At 31.9% G+C, this 16906-nt stretch overlaps 2 protein-coding genes across 3 annotated transcripts in view; both read left to right on the forward strand.

Annotated features, from left to right (window-relative positions):
• Positions 1-9699, forward strand: part of LOC108684474 (lymphocyte cytosolic protein 2-like) — an 11427-nt gene extending 1728 nt beyond the window's left edge. Inside the window, exons 2-9 of one of the 2 annotated variants that reach the window (XM_018188800.1) lie at positions 1651-1713; positions 2409-2467; positions 3929-4548; positions 4642-4979; positions 5073-5202; positions 8387-8557; positions 8871-9009; positions 9341-9699. In XM_018188800.1, the coding sequence (XP_018044289.1) occupies positions 1651-1713; positions 2409-2467; positions 3929-4548; positions 4642-4979; positions 5073-5202; positions 8387-8557; positions 8871-9009; positions 9341-9488 (1668 nt within the window). In that variant the 3' untranslated portion in view covers positions 9489-9699. The remainder of the gene's footprint in view (positions 1-1650; positions 1714-2408; positions 2468-3928; positions 4549-4641; positions 4980-5072; positions 5203-8386; positions 8558-8870; positions 9010-9340) is intronic. The other variant, XM_018188801.1, reaches the window with a different exon arrangement.
• A 2705-nt stretch (positions 9700-12404) lies between these two features.
• LOC108684560 (nuclear hormone receptor HR96) lies at positions 12405-16238 on the forward strand. Its single transcript, XM_018188952.1, has 6 exons — positions 12405-12542; positions 13658-14142; positions 14227-14994; positions 15076-15292; positions 15377-15796; positions 16041-16238. Exons 1-6 carry the CDS (start codon positions 12405-12407, stop codon positions 16236-16238), a joined length of 2226 nt encoding a protein of 741 aa, XP_018044441.1.
• The last annotated feature ends 668 nt before the right edge of the window (positions 16239-16906 follow it).

Here is a 16906-nt window from a genome sequence, read left to right on the forward strand (position 1 = left end):
AATTTTGCGTATCTAATAGAAATTTTGAAAGTGTCTCAGAGATATCTGTTAGATATGTTGTCTAGACAGTCTTTAAAAAAGATACATTTGGAAACTATCCAAGTGGATCATTTTTTTCTTGTTCAATAAATGATAAAATAAAAACGAGATTTCTGAATGCAAAAATAGGGTCTTTGTACTTATTGATTTAATATATGAATTTTACATTACTGTAAAATATCACAGAGAAACAGCTTTGTTTCTTTAAAAAGACGAACTTTTGATTCACACATAATGAGAGCATTTTGCCTGAAGCATTAATCATCAAGCGTTAAAGACATTTCTGAAGAACGCGGCCAGCGAAAGGAACGCATTTCATTTGCATTTCTTCGCGCGCGATCAGGATTGCGCTTAACTTTCACGCATTCCTCGATAAACGCGTTTGCCAGTTTAAGACTACAATCGTTGTTTCCTTACCGCAACTTTATTTCTCTTACTTCACGGAAGAAATGTTAATCGGCTCGGTTAGCTCCGATTTCTTCTTCACAGTCATCATTTCATATGAAATTAATTATAAATTAATTATAAATTCTTTTTTTTTATTGAGATATTTAACTTTTCGTAAAATACAAAAATCTGGAAGTATTGTATTAAAATTAATGAATGATAGTATGTATTCTTTAAATGAATTTGTATCTTAAAAATATAACTACGCACCGATTACTTTTGGATTTTCAACCTAATTAATCTTAAATATTAACAATTCCCTCAAATTATACTAAATTAAATATTTTTGAAGTGCTTTTAAAAGCAATATAAACATATAAACATAAAATTAAGCTATCTATTATATCTTAGATACAAGCCAAAGAAGTTGTATGTAATATACGAAAAAATACTTTTCGACACAGAGGATTGTTTCAGTGTAAATTATTTTCTGATTTTGGTACTCCTAAGATATACATAATGTATCCCTTGTTGTTGAAAAGACATCTCAAACTTAGAATAAACAAGAATAAAGTATTTTCTAAAATCGAGACAAAGCTTCAATTGCAGTATCAACCTATTTCATGATTATTATGTTTTGTTCATTTGATGTTTTGTTAGTTCAATTTTGTTACTTCTAAAAGCACTTACTTTCGTATTTATTTTTTATATATATTTTGTTGTAGATTGGCTATGAACCTAACACTCCCATCTTCAAATATGGATATCTGCTAAACAACTTGAGCTCTAAAATTAGAAATAAATAATTAAATAATTATCTAATTAACGTTTGATTTTGATATCTTATTCCGATTTTTATCCGATTTCAGTAGAAAACTAATTTGGGTTTTTTCCCGTAATTTACATTAAAAAGATATGAAGTCACACAGGAAGGAAACAATGGAAAAAGTAGGAAATATTTTATCCTATCTATTCTAGTAGTCCATCAGCGAGATAGAAATGTTAGAATTAGATAATAAATATCCGCACGCAGTTATGTTTATGATACTTTTTCTCGATCCTTCATCATTATCGGACCGGATTTCCTCTTTTTTTATTATTTATTAATTAGAGAATATGTCTTGATATATGATAGATCAATTTCTATATACATATATGTATGTACTCTTTATCAATACCATATATCCTATGATATTTGACTGAGAATATTTTCTCATTTTACAGAACGGACTGGAAGAATGTTGCAAGGCTGTGGCGAAACGGCAAATCGACGGCGATGAGTTGCTGGTGAGTCAATTATTAGTATATTGTTATGAAAAGAACGATCGTTCAAGCAATTTTCTGATTTTCATTTTCGGTTAATCCATCCTATGCTTTGCTGATGTTCCTGTCGATAACTTTTGAATACAGACTACGAAATGTCTTAAAAAAATAGAACATTCAGATACTGGAATCTCAGTCTCCACGTTATCTGTAATTTAATCAACTTGAAAAATATTATTTTTAACAGATAAAGTTATATCAGCATATTTAAATATACTGGTTCAATTTTAGTTAAGTAATATATATGATTTTTCATATATATGATTTTTATTAATTATTATATGATAATTATTATTGTGATTTTCTAGAATTTATATCTTTGTAAGAAGACATTTTTAGATCGTAGCTACGCGCATTTACCGCATATTTATCTTTTTATATGTATTTAAAAAATGTACTTTAGAAATTTTTGATGCGAAAAATAAATGGTTTATCTGTCTGAAAATGTCTTCTCGGTAATAAATTTCCAAAATTGCTGATTTAACTTGTAATTAGACACTTGTAGTTAAAGACGCGTGTCAGGCGATAATTATCTATCCACTTCCACTGATAACGCACGGACTGCATTTTTTTCTGGTTGCAACAGCAATATATTTCGAGACAGCCGGCGGCGACGCGTGCTCTCTTAACGGGACCTTAATTAATTGTAATTATTCCAGCACTTGACGGATGGGAAGCTGGCTCTCTGGAAGAGTGACCTCACGCGTCCACTGATAGGGTGAGAGAACGAACCAAATCCAGTTTTATTTCTGCCCGCATCATATTATTTTCTCTGCTCTTCTCTTCGCGGAATCGTGTCTCGTGATTTTCTCTTATAACGCGTTCTTTCTTAACGGTATCGGATTATTCAGTATGCGAACTCATCGCATTCACATACCGTTTACAAGTGTTTACGTACTTAAGGAGCATGAACGTAAGGCATAATCCGACTAGATATTTCTTAAATAGAAAATGCCGTGTAATATATGATTTTAAAGTCTCGTTTTTAAATTTTTTTGTATTTTTTTAAATTTAAAATTTATCTTTATTCCCCGAAATAATTTTTTAGTAGCAAGAAATTACTGACTTACACGACGCAGCAAGAATGTGCTACGTGGCTCATTCTTTATATAAAGACGCCATCGCAAGCTATTTGCCTGGATGTGTTTCGCGCGACTGGATAATTATTTGATGACTGCAAGTCGTGCATAAATGCATAAGTCTATCGCGTAGGTCATATTCGATCATTCCACTACATTCGTGTCATTTAATGTTTTATGGTTTAACGTTTTACACTGTTCTTTATTGCTTAACACAATTCTCTATTTCTCTTACACAAAAATTAATATTTTATTATAAGATATTTGATAAATATTTTTTAATATTGGTTAAAAAATAATGACAATAATATAAATTTAATTAGATTAAAAATATTGAAATAATGAAAAAAGTAATAATGTTAATAACGAACCGATAATTGATGTTCGTATGTGAATTTTTTAGTAAGATTAAAACTACTGATAATAATTAATTAAACATTGGTCCTGATTCATGCTCGCAAATAGTATACATATTTAAAATAAATAATATAATATAATATAAATCTCCTTTTTAAGTCATTCAATGCATTAATTTGATGAACCGTTATTGACATTGTTATTACTTTTTTTTAATATTGTTTCACTGGATTGCGAGCTTCTTGAAATAATTCTTAATTTAAATTAAAATAAGAATGGACTACGAACAAAAAATTTGAATATTTATTAGAAAAATGTATATAATGCAGATTGTAATAAATAATGAAACAGACATTTCGAATGTTTCGATCTGTATTAGTTCATTTTTAAAGACAAGTCATTTTGAATGGTTTATAATATGAATATCGAATGGCAATTTGAAAAGTTATATTATAATATTATCAAATCGTAAGTTTTGTTAAGATTTACGAATCTATCTAGTAATGATAATTTTTATATTTTAAAACTACCGTTCGACATTTGTATTATGTACTATTCAAAATGATTTGTCTTTGTCTAATAATGAAAATAATCTGGTAATTGAACCATCTCATTGTTTATTACAATTATTATATAAATCTTAGCGTAATCAATAAACGTTCTTGCTTGCATTATTATTTTGCCTTCGCTTGTATTATTATTGTTGTCCATTATTCTTTCAAATTGATTAACTTCTGTCGCAGAAAATTATGGACATTTGTGCAAGAATTGAATAAGTCTCCAGAATTATATCTACTGGACAAGATTATAGAAATACAACAAAACGATGATCATTTGAGCGATAGCGGTTCCTGGGGAACTGACTTCGAGGATGAAGCAGCCGAGGAAAATAATTCTACCGCAAATGTGCAAGAAATCATAAAATCAAATCTGATCAAAAACAAACAAGAATCTTTACAGAATAATAGGATACCGATTAGTAGTAGAATACCAACGCTATTACAGTCGAAGAAAATAATAAAACCGGAGCAGGAAGAGACTTACGCCAATTGCAAATCTTCTCCAGAAGAGGAGAATATGTATGCGAATTGTCAGGAAATGAAACCACCGCCGATGAGAAATGTTTCAAGGCTGCACAGTGAGTTGGAGAAAACTCTAGCCGGGAAATTAAAGTTGGAATTGGAAGAGTTGAAGCGGAGGAACGGTCCAACAAAGAAACCTGAGATCAGGCCGAAACCGGAGACTCTGCCTTTGAGAAAAATTCCGATGACAGCTTCCGATAAGAAATCTCCGCAGAAATCTTTCCTGCACAATGGACCAAAGATGCACGAACGTGTTTCTAATGAACAAAGCAAAACACAAAGTTAGTTATTTTAAAATGTCTTAATTTTTTCGATATGGAAATTTTGATTTTTTAATGTAATATTACTAAATATTATATTACTTGGATTTCCAGGAAGAATGAGTGTGCCGCCGCCACCGGAACCCAAGAGAAACAAGGACATGTCTGAGGAAATCAAGAAAGGAGCCGATAAGGAGTTATCGAAACTACCAGTCATCTTAAGAAATTTTGACCTTGTGGCAAATTTACCGGCACAAACGGAAGAGAGCGAGGACGAGTATGAGGCATTCGACGAAAACATCATTGAGAAGAATGAGATCTCGCGAGTCGATAGTAAGCAGTCGTTGCACAGCGGTCGCCAGGGATCAGTCGAAAGCGTTTACAAGTCTCCTAGCGCTGCGAGTCACGAGGAAGAAGAGGATTACGAGATTTATGAATCTATCACGGAAACGGTAAATCAAAACGGTTCAATGGCTTCTTCAGAATTATGCTTATGATTCGAGACACAGTGTATTATTTATTTTTTTACTATCATGTTGCATTAGCCGGAGGATAATGATTATTTAAGCCCCATTCAAAGGACAAATGACATACAAGAACCACCTCCTTTACCCGCTAAACCATCGCCGCCTCCACTGTCTTCGACTCTTCCCAGTAGAACCAGATCGGAGAAAGGTACGTGTATTCTTCAGCATTATAAACAGAATGACTAAACAAGCAATTAAAAAATATTACAGTTTCATATAAAATGTTATAACATGATACAATCTTATGAATACTAAATTCTGTTGGTAGATTATTATTTCTTATATTACATTTTGATCTTAGTGATGATAATGCTTAATAGAAAATTATAAATAATATTTTTTTTTCTTTCAAAAATATAATCTAAAACACTCAAGAATACTTGAGAAAACTTTAAAGATAGGAAAATTTTATTTGTTACTACTCAATACTATGTTTAACTTATCTGAAGCATGATTAGATACAAACCATTTGTGCGAATTCGTTATTAGGATTAGACGTATTAATAATGTCATGAAACATACATTCTGGTAAATACGGAAAAAATGCATGGTACCGTAGACTCGAGACGAGAGACGAGTGCAGGAACATTCGTAAGAACTTCTGAGCATATGTTCGACAAATGCTGCTTATTGTTGGTTCCCATGCAACCTGATGCATGCATTGCTATCGCAACACTGCGGACAGTCGCATATCGGCCACAGTCATCAAAGCTGGATTCACGAAACATAACGTTCTCTCTTTGTGATAGTAAAACGACGCAGAATAGTGTTTTGTGGTCGCAGTATGTCAACGACGTTGCCGCAATTATTTGCTATTTTTCGTATGAAAGAAGTCAAAGCGAGACCTTCGATCTTCAATATGAATAAAAGATTTCAAACGTCGAGCGGGATCGGCAAGATAAATCGTCGTGGATTTTCAATTCGAATGTGAGACAACAGTACAAAACGTCAAGTCGTGGAGAGAGTCTACGTTCTAGGTCTGTTTTCTATAATTGAACTATGTATTCAAATAGGTATATATTTGTTATTTGGTTAAAGCGAGAAAGAAAGTTTTAGTACAGTCTAGTGCAAGAATAAAAAATAAGCTCTATTTTCGATTGATATAATCGAAAACTATATAGCTCTGTTTTTTATACTTTTTGCATTTAAAGTGAAATAGGTATATGTTTGATATTTGGTGATATTTGGCAATAGCGAGAAGGAAAATTGTAGTACATGGCTCAGGTGCAGCAATAAAAACAAATCTAATCTGTGTATATAATGAATTTTTTGAAAAGAAACGAAGCGACAAGTTGCACGGACAGAGAAGAGAAATACTAGCTATTTCTAATTGTGATTCGTACGACGTGCGCGTGTGGAAGGATTTGATAAGAGATCGAGAGAGCGAAATACTAGGTGATGGAATGTGTTCCTGTTTTTATCTGCGTCTGAGCAAACAGCTCCTAGGAGGCCTGGGCACACGCCTGGCCGATGAGGTCGCCGATATGATAGTGCGGATCAAGAGAGGCCTGTCTACGTGTTGTTATTCGCAACCACCTGAGCCGCCAGGTACACAAAATGATTAAACAACGCATTGTTCGATGACTTATCTACATTTGCTCCGGTACAATGTCATGCGATCGTAATATTACGTGAGAATGTTTCATTAATGGAACATCTGTTCGCTCTTCATTTACCGAAGATCTGCCGTCGAATCTGGCGGAAATAAATTAAATTTTGGAAATTAATCTTGCTTTCCATATGCATCAATTTTCAATAATTATATCATAATATATCAATTATATCATAATAATTTAATATAATTATGTCTTTACAATGTAATTCATAATTAATATTTGCAATATATAAATAATTTATGAAGATAAAATTATCCAAATATCACCGTGATATCAGCAGGTAAATTATTTTATTAAAAAATTGGTGACAATGTTTCCGAAATAACACATAGGTAAATTTTATACATTATTTATTCGAGTATATTATGTTTATTCTATTAAATTTGAAAATTTCTCGACTATTAAAAATATAAGTACGTGATCTTCCTTTTGTATGTTTACTCTCTAACAATCGGAATTCATGTTATTGATAATCATTGCTCATATTATTTCTATACGTCTCACATTTTAGTTTACTGCCTTAGGAAATAACACGTACTACTGACAATTTTATTTTCTTTTTACAAAGAAAACCACTTTTATGGATCTTCTTTGTTTTCCGTAATCACTGCATAAGATCGTTGACTCTCCCGTTCTGATTTACGGAAATTATTCTTGGAACTTGAATGTCCCATGCCGAGAGACCAACGGATTGACCACTTTTCTTTTTTCGCAATGCTTTAAAAGGCTCGCTCTGGAGTCAAATATCAGTTTCATCGGGATTTTTACGACAACCGTATCGTGTGCGCGTTTTCAAATCAGTTTCCGAAGAATGCGTTTTAGATGAAAAATTCATGACAATATACTGTTGATACTTTTAAACGTATTCGTATCGAAATATACGTGATAAATTTGCAGCACAATGGCAACTATAATTAGCGATACAAAACGAAATATATCGCTCCATATGACGGTACGCCGGCAAACGAATTTTTCAGAGTGTTTGACACAGGAAACTCTTACGCAAGCTAGACTTAACTTAGCAAGTTAGTAATGTGATTTTCCTGTATTTTAATACTAAAACTGTCGATGATGTTACTTTAGTTCCACTATTAAGTGCTTCCCATTTAGTGATATAAGTCGATACGAATATTCATTCTGTCTTTCTTAATATGCAGTAACAAAAAAATGAAATTTGTGTCGACTTATATATCACCAAATGGTAAGCACCTATTATTTCAATTTTTTCTTTTTCGTATTAAATATACAGTACAGAATATGGAACATATATGAATATAATGCAAATATTTCTAACAATATAAATAATATCATAACAACTTCTTACTAACTGAAAACAGGAATAGGAAATTGTTAAATTAGTTAGTACTTTCGGTAGTTTTAGCGGAATGTCATCGGCGATTTTAGTGTTAAGAAAATTTTTACATGTTTATACAACGATGTATATTTTATTTATGGTACAATCGTTATCATTTTTATAAATCAAAATTCTTATTAAATTATATAGTTGTTACTGAATTTCTCTTTTGATAATACAAATTTTTAATATTATATGCATTTTATTTCCATTCTTTGGAACTTTATATTTATTGTACGAATGTAAAAAGTTTATTACACATTGATACATGTATTATGTAAATATGTAGTAATTATTGTATCAATTTATGACATTCCCTTGTATGTTGGTCTTTATCTTGATATATTTTTATATATTTGCAGAGCGATTACCGGATAAGAAATCAGCCACATTACCTCATGCTGGCAGTAACACTTCGATGTCAACTGAGAGAGCCACACGGCCGCTACCACCGCCGCCTGAAAGATCTTATATAGACAAGCCCTGGTTTCATAATATTTCTAGAGATCAAGCAATTATTCTGATTAAAGAACGTATGTATTAGTTTTTTTTAATTAAAATTATATTTCTAATACTTAAGTTTTGCAAAGAGAAACTCAAGTATATATTTTTTTAATTATCAAAATTGAGATGATGATATCGTGAGTTATAACTTTAGAATACATTATAATAGAAATATCTAAGAGTAAAAATATAAGAACATTATAATAGAAATATCTTATATCAATATATTTGATCTACTTTATCAATTTTCTATTATAAAACTTTTTACTTAAGATATGAAAATAATGTAGAATTTATAATTTGATACGAGGTAGTTATTCAATATGTAATTGTATATTTTAGAAGGTACTTACAGTAATCCACAAGACGGATATTTTCTTTTGAGACCATCAACGACAAATCTTGGTAATCCTTTAACCTTGGTTCTTTGGTATAAAGATAGGGTCTACAATGTTCCGGTCAGAAAAAGAAGTGACAATAGGTATATACCTTGTTTAACATTATTATTGTATTAAGATGTTTTCTGCTGTATATTTAATAATATTCGAATCCAATTTTAGCTGTTAATTATGTTAATGTTGTATTAACCTGATAAAATGATTGGACAAAATTTTATAGGACCAACATTTTACATATAATTGAAAAATTTTAATATATCAGCTTATTTTATCTTAAGAGTACAGATATGAAAAGTCTCCTTTTCGCGATGATAATAATTTGCGTGCAATATTTATATAGTTATTTCTTGTTAATTTATTATTAACATGTACAAAAATTTGGTTTAGAAGAATGTTACTTACAATTGTTTATAGATACGCATTGGGCTCCGCGAAAGTGAACGAACTGTCTTTCTCGACGGTTGAAGAAATCATAGTGTTTCATATGAAGGAAGAACTCATGCTCTACAGCGGCGGCGTACAGACCGGAAGTACTAAATTGACTGATACTCCACCAAAGTGATTTTAGTCCACTACGTCCAATTCTATTCTAGGCAGGAAGAAAAAATTTTCGTCGATAATTTCGTTGTACATAAGAGTTATATATGACGTGTATAAACACTGCCGAGCAAACATTTTTGCTAGATATTTCAACAATATAAAGAATAGGTTAATCAACAAGAATTTAAGTGATGCCTTTGTATGCATTTATAATACATGAATCATTTTCGTAATCGCATTGCATAAAATTATTATTATTTTAATATAATATTATTCCAATAACATTGATTCGATTTTTATAGGAGTCTAAGATTCATCTTGACAATTATACGTGCCTTCAATAAAATGACGTAATGAGCTCGAATATTGAACGGATCTCTATTATGATACACATATTATATATATTTTTAATATATATCTCAATCTCTTACTAAGTAGATATAGTATATTAAGAATAAAAGTTCATAGCGCTACTTCATTTGTCATGTTTTTTAAAAAAAATTTTGGCAATTATGCTATTCGATAGAGCAAAGATAGAAAGATAGAGCTTTAATAGAATCTATGTTTTTTTTTTAATTGCAATACGCGCGTTCGCGATGATTTTTTAAATGAAGTTATGAGCAATTAAAAAAATGCTTCTTTTAATTATTACTCTCGGTAATAAAAAATTAGAGACATTAAAAAGCGATTTTGTAGAGAAAACTTTAAGCTTTCACATTACAAAATCGAAAATTTTTATAAGTTTTCTTGGACTGTGTCAGACCACAAAGTGATAAAAAATTTCATTTTTCCAGCTCGTAGCTTTCTATATGTAAAAATTATCAAATTCATAGAAATTCAAAAAATATAGCGACCTTTCGCAAATTGAGATTTTAAATCTTTTCTAAAGCCCTTTTTTTCTATTTAAATTTTATTCATTTTAATAAAGTTATAATTGCTTGAATTTTGAAGTTTGTAGCGTTACAAACAACTTTTGTTCCAATCTAATATTTATGGCTACGATAAGAGAATAGTTTTTAAGATGAATTTTGTGAATGCTTCGTTAAGCGGGGAAGTGATATTGTATTGTTATTTTTTTATCAATATTGTTATATTTTCGTCCACGCACTTTGTTGATCTACAGTTACTGATAAATAATTGTTTGTGTGTACGTGGACATATTTCGGATTTCAAGAAACCAATGACGTGTATGAAGGTTTTATTAAATCTTTCTTAACAAATTATACAGATGCTTCTTTATGCGTATACGAGATGAATCGCACATCCATAAATGAAACGGCGCAATACCGATCTATCATTTTCTTCCGTAGCTGTTTACGTTTTCTCTTGTCTCTGATTCTCTTCCTTGTCAATTGCGACTAAGCGCGATCCAATTTTGTAAATGTGAATCATACGAGTTGCGCACACGTCTGCGCCGGTTGACTGTATCTCTCTTGCTACCGAGAATGTGAATGATAACGATAACGCCGACCAAGCCATCAAACATATTGATAAACGATTTCGAAGTTGTTACCATCGTTGCGCGATCAGTGGAATTTCTTCGGTGGGCGAAGTTGATTCTTGTTAGTTGTGGAGAGACTTCCAGCGATCGATTGTCGTAGATTCGTGTAATTGTATACGTTATCTCTTTTCGCGTGATCACAACAATTATCGTTTACGTGTGCGTGCCCCTGAACTGTGAGCTAAGCTAATTGATGGAAGTGAAATCATAATGTCCTTCACATTAACTTGGGTGTCATGAGTCAATATATCTAACCAAATCACTTAAAGACTCTGTGATCTTAGAGGAAAGGGAACATTTGATGTATAAAGATACCTAAGTATATTTTTTATTGAATGTTTCTAATACGTGACGTAATAATTAGAAACTATTACGTCGATAAAATTCATGACATTCGAGCGCTAAATGTTATCTGGTAATAATCTTTCTTTAATTATAACGAACCATATTATTGACATTGTATTTATTTGCTTGCTGCACACATGATTTTTTACAAGTTGAATTGTAATTACTTCATAAGTTTATCATTTATATCTATTTAATTTTAGCAAAATTTTCAGCATTAGCTAATTAAGCTCCAATTTATAAAGTCTGAAAAATATAAACTCCAATTTAAAAAATGCCTGAAAAATTCAAAAGCTTGTAGACGAAGAATTTCCGCGTTTTCTGCGCTTTTTTGTCAAAATTGTCCAATGCTTTTATCAGGAAGAAAAAGAAATATTTTGGAGACGGGCTACATTCATTTTGGATGCTTTCAACGCTTATATCCTTTTTTTATGATAATTTTTCCGGAATCCTGTTTGAAAATACGCGCGAATGGCCTGCGATCACGTGGACGTTGTGGAGATTGTGGTCGTGACTCATGGATAAGACCTAGTTACATTTCGAGAACATGTTTGCGATGTCGTGGTACTTCCAGTGATAGATACATCTACAGTACAAAGGGTAGACAAGAAAGAGGGAGAGGGACGGCGGGATGAACGGATTATACGACGAATTTGTGCGCACCGTCTCATTAACTGTTGACAAGTGGAGCCGTCAATTGAATGCCTCATACGGCACTATCACTTAGAAAACTTTTGTAGGCGCGGATTTGAGTGGGGCGTGTTTAGCTGCATTAGACAAGAAAGACGAGGAAGAAGAAGAAGAAGAAGAAGAAGAAGAAGAAGAAGAAGAAGAAGAAGAAGAAGAAGAAGAAGAAGAAGAAGAAGATGCTGTCGTGAAACCCGAACTCCGACCTGGCCCCTGACAGGCACTACGGACGCAATAAACAATGTTGACGTGAGTCAATGGCGCTCTGCGAGCAAGAGGACGTTGCAAAGGACAGGATAAGACGAGGGTGAGAGGAGCAGAACGAAAGCAAGATTACAGAACCATGTTACCGCCTGTACGAGTAGATAAGACGTGTTAATCGTGGAGAACGCTGATCCAAGAGCAATGGATGATGAACAGCCGGCGAGGGAAGCCAACAAGATCTGTGGAGTCTGTGGTGACCGGGCACTTGGTTACAATTTCAGCGCTGTCTCTTGTGAGAGCTGCAAGGCTTTCTTCAGGAGAAATGCATTGAAGAACAAGGTGAATTCCGCTCCAATTTGAAGCATTTTTATCTGATTTTTCTCAGAGTAATCTTAATTTCATATTCAGAAAATTGATGATTTGAATCTTGATTTTGAATCTTTAGTCCGTATTTATAGTCAGATCTTTAAAGCTTCCTTAAATTTATCTTTGAGATGCTCAGTAGCCAATAAAGTAATTCGTAGAGCATCTAGAGATAAATTTAAGGAAACCTTAAATATAAAGCTTATGAATACTGGCATAATTCTTTGAATTCTTGGAGACTCAAATGAATTTTCTGTTTAATTATTTCTGAGGAAACTGCTTTAAAAAGAAATTTTATTTTATCTTCCAGCATTAATTTTAAAGTCGAGAAATTCTTTCTTAAATTTAAATATGACTTATTAAAAGAATTATATATTAAGTAAACATTGTTGGATTGCATATGATTCATTAGTAATTTAATGCTTTAATTTTAAGTTCTCAAAAAAAAAATAAATCACGTCATTGTGTTAAATTATTAGTTAGTTTGAATCATTTCGAAAGAACTTAAAAGATTAATCTTAATATTAAAGAGAACTTAATTCAAATTCAGTTTTTTCACATTCAAAAAGTAGATCAAATCTTTCTTAAATCGATAATTTTTTAAATTTTCTATAACTAATAAAATTAATAATTTCATGTTTTGAAGATTTTGTCATTGAGAAGAATTTTGCAGTGTTCATTGGTCGATCGTAATTTGTTTACTAATTGGAACATCTTACTTAATCTTCCAAAAGCTTAATAATGGGCATAGAAAATGCAATTATTAATCTTAAAAGCAACATCTGCACATTGAAATTTATTGATAATAGACCGTTAAGAATATTAGATAAGATGTATTTTCTTTCAAATAATACTAATATTTTAGCACTTAAAACTGATATTTTTGCATTTAAAATAATTTTTATTTAGCAGGGCAAAAAATTATTATATTTGTGAGATTAATTAAAAACAGATCGATACAGATATCGAGATAACGAAGTTCTTTGCTTATATGATATTTTTGAAATTTATAAGAACGTTATCAGTAAATATATAAAATGACATATTTTATACATTATAGGCTAAAAAAGAAATATGTATTCTTGTTGTAGGACTTTAAATGCCCCTTCACGGAAAACTGTAACATTACGACTATAACCAGACGATTTTGTCAAAAATGTCGTTTGGACAAATGTTTTAATATTGGCATGCGCAAGGATTATATTATGTCCGAAGAGGACAAAGTTTTGAAACGTAAGAAGATCGAAAAGAACCGCGCAAAGAAACGATCTCAGCTTGACAATGGCAAAACATCAAAGACCAAAAAGGATTGCATGGATGACTGTACGTTTGAAGACACATCAATGTCGATCAATTCGGTCGCATCGACAATATCGGAAACATATTTTTGGAAGTCCGATAGAAAATACACAGACCTAGATAGCAATAGGCAAAACGTTGTTGAAAATATGAGTCCAGTGACAGCAGCGAGCGTGCCAAGTCCTTCAAGTCCACCAGAGAATACGAATATCGCCGAAACAAAGACTTTAGACATGATGAAGGAGTCCGTTCATGGTTTGAAGACTAATCTTGCAAGGTATGACCGACTTATCTAATATGTAGAGAAAGATACAAAAGTGAATTAATCAATGAAGATTAAATAGATATTATCTGTTTACAGCCGCGCGAGATTCGTCGATCTCAATGTAGCGCCTCAGAGTATAGAGACAGATAAAAACTCTTCTCTGAATTCAGGGAAATACGAGCAAAATTCGTTGCAATTCAATTCCGAGTTCGCAGATGTTATCCACGAATCATCAAACTACAGCTCTGCGTTTGAAGAAAACGTATCAAATTATTCCAAATTTGAGCAAACTCGCGAACAGAATTCTTACGTAGATCATGCTTTGCAAGGTGAGACAAGTCAGTCTGATTTGGATTCGTCGTCGCAACTTACGAAAGAAGAAACATCAATATGTCAAAAGCCGAAGGAAACGTGTTCAAGCGGGAGTAATTTGGTCACAAAGTTTAAGCAGAATCCCAGCCTACTAACAAAGTTTGTCAGTAATCCAAATTTAATAGCGAAAATATTTCAAGATCGGAGAGTAATAATGAAGATTATGACGGATCCTGACATGGTCACGTGCTTGGCAATGGATCCATATATCACGCAATTCTTGGAGGAGAACAATGCGATCGATACGATCATTGGGCGTGATGTCAAAACAAAAGTTCAATCCAAAGAAGCTCCGGAAAATAATAGTGGTTCGAGTGCTAGATATACACCAAAATCTAAAGGGAGTCATGTGGAAAATCCAATCTTGACGGATTTGATTACGAACCGTAATTCGGAAGATTGCAAAGATCAAAATTTAGAATCTAATACAAATGCAGACTGGAATAAAAATACAGCTGATGTTACCAAAGATATTCTTCAGGACGTTCAAAGGTAGTCCGCGATGCATCATATTAAGTGTCATATTTTAACGATACACTATGAAATCCGCCTAAAATTTAATATTTGTTTCAGAATAGCAATTGCTGCCAATTCTATAGAATCTATCTTATGTGAAGCCATCAAATTAGAATACTCAGCATTTTCCAGTTTCGGTGGTAATCAAAGCAGCAGGGAATTGAATGATGCCGAGAGAGCGAAATTAAATGAGCTGATAGTTGCTAACAAAGCATTATTAGCTCCGTTAGACGATGATATAACGAATTTGGTTGACGAGGACTGTAAATTCAAAGTAACATATCCAAAATGTTATGTCTTTTGTACATGTATAATTTGGGAAAAATAAATAATATAAACATAAAATATTTATTTGCAGAGTAATTTTGGACAATCTGATCCAATGTTGTTAGACGTTATAAATTTAACGGCTATAGCAATTAGACGTTTGATAAAGATGTCTAAGAAGATAAATGCCTTTAAGAATATGTGTCAAGAGGATCAGTTGGCTCTGTTAAAAGGTGGCTGTACAGAAATGATGATCTTAAGATCGGCCATTAATTACGATCCAGATAAAGACATGTGGAAGATACCCCATAGTCAAGAGAGCATGTCAAGTATCAAAGTTGACGTTCTGAAAGAAGCGAAAGGAAATTTATATGCGGAGCACGCAAGGTTCGTTAGAACATTTGACCGTCGGTGGCGAGATGAAAACATCATTTTGATTTTAAGCGCAATTGCTTTGTTTACTCCTGATAGACCGAGAGTTGTACATGGTGATGTTATTAAATTGGAGCAAGTAAGTCAAAAAATTTTTTACTTATTTTAACTTACTTATTTTAAAACATTCTTATACATTAAAATACATGTATATGATTTACAATAAAATTTACATAATATAAAAGTTAACAGTCAACAATATAAAAGTTAACAGTCAATTTATAACATGTTTTTTTTAGCAAAATATTTTTTTTTATCTGATATGAAACATTTAGAAAATTAAATTTGTAAGATTATATTTTTTATAGATTTCTTTCTTTCAGAATTCGTACTATTATCTCCTTAGACGGTATCTCGAGAGTGTTTATCCTGGTTGCGAAGCTAAGTCCACATTCCTCAAATTAATACAGAAGATTTCTGAACTTCATAAACTGAATGATGAGGTCGTGGGAGTTTACTTGAACGTCAATCCATCCAGCGTAGAGCCGCTGCTTATAGAAATATTCGATTTAAAGCACTGATTAATAGTTTGTAAAGTCATGAGTTTCTATTTTATGTGTATAATGGGGAAATTGAATTAGTGTATTCGAATATAACATTCGTTGCGCATGTTTCTAGAGTTATTCATAAACAAGGAAAATACGATAGCTATATCGATCTGGATATTTTTTATGAAAATGTGATTATTGTAAAATTTCAACTGCATTGCCTCTTGTATAAATACGTTTAAATATCTTCAAACGATGAAATGAAAACTATATATATATATATATAATGTGTGTATATGTAAAAATATCGAAATAGTTAATATGAAACTGAAATGTACACGTGTAAAAATCGTCAAGAATTAACTATATTTAGAATATAGACATGAATCCAAATGGATATCAATGTCTATTATAGTTTTTAGCTCTCATCACAAGTGGAACGAGTGATTTGTGCATCTCAATCCGAATAAAGTTGATTAAACTAGGACGTTAAGGTAAGAGTGCCGTAATTAACAATAAGAATATTTTGCTTCTTAGTAAGTACATATTGTATCATTAAGTATTTCGCGAAGTCTTGAACTCGACATCATTCTCAATGCGAACTGAGAATAAATGTATATGTACAACGACAGCATAATAATTCCTAAATGGCTGTTTCGATCATGTTTTCGAGAAATAGTTAAATATATATATATATATAT

Source organism: Atta colombica, unplaced genomic scaffold (assembly GCF_001594045.1).
Source record: "Atta colombica isolate Treedump-2 unplaced genomic scaffold, Acol1.0 scaffold135, whole genome shotgun sequence".
Classification (NCBI taxonomy): Eukaryota; Metazoa; Arthropoda; class Insecta; order Hymenoptera; family Formicidae; genus Atta; species Atta colombica.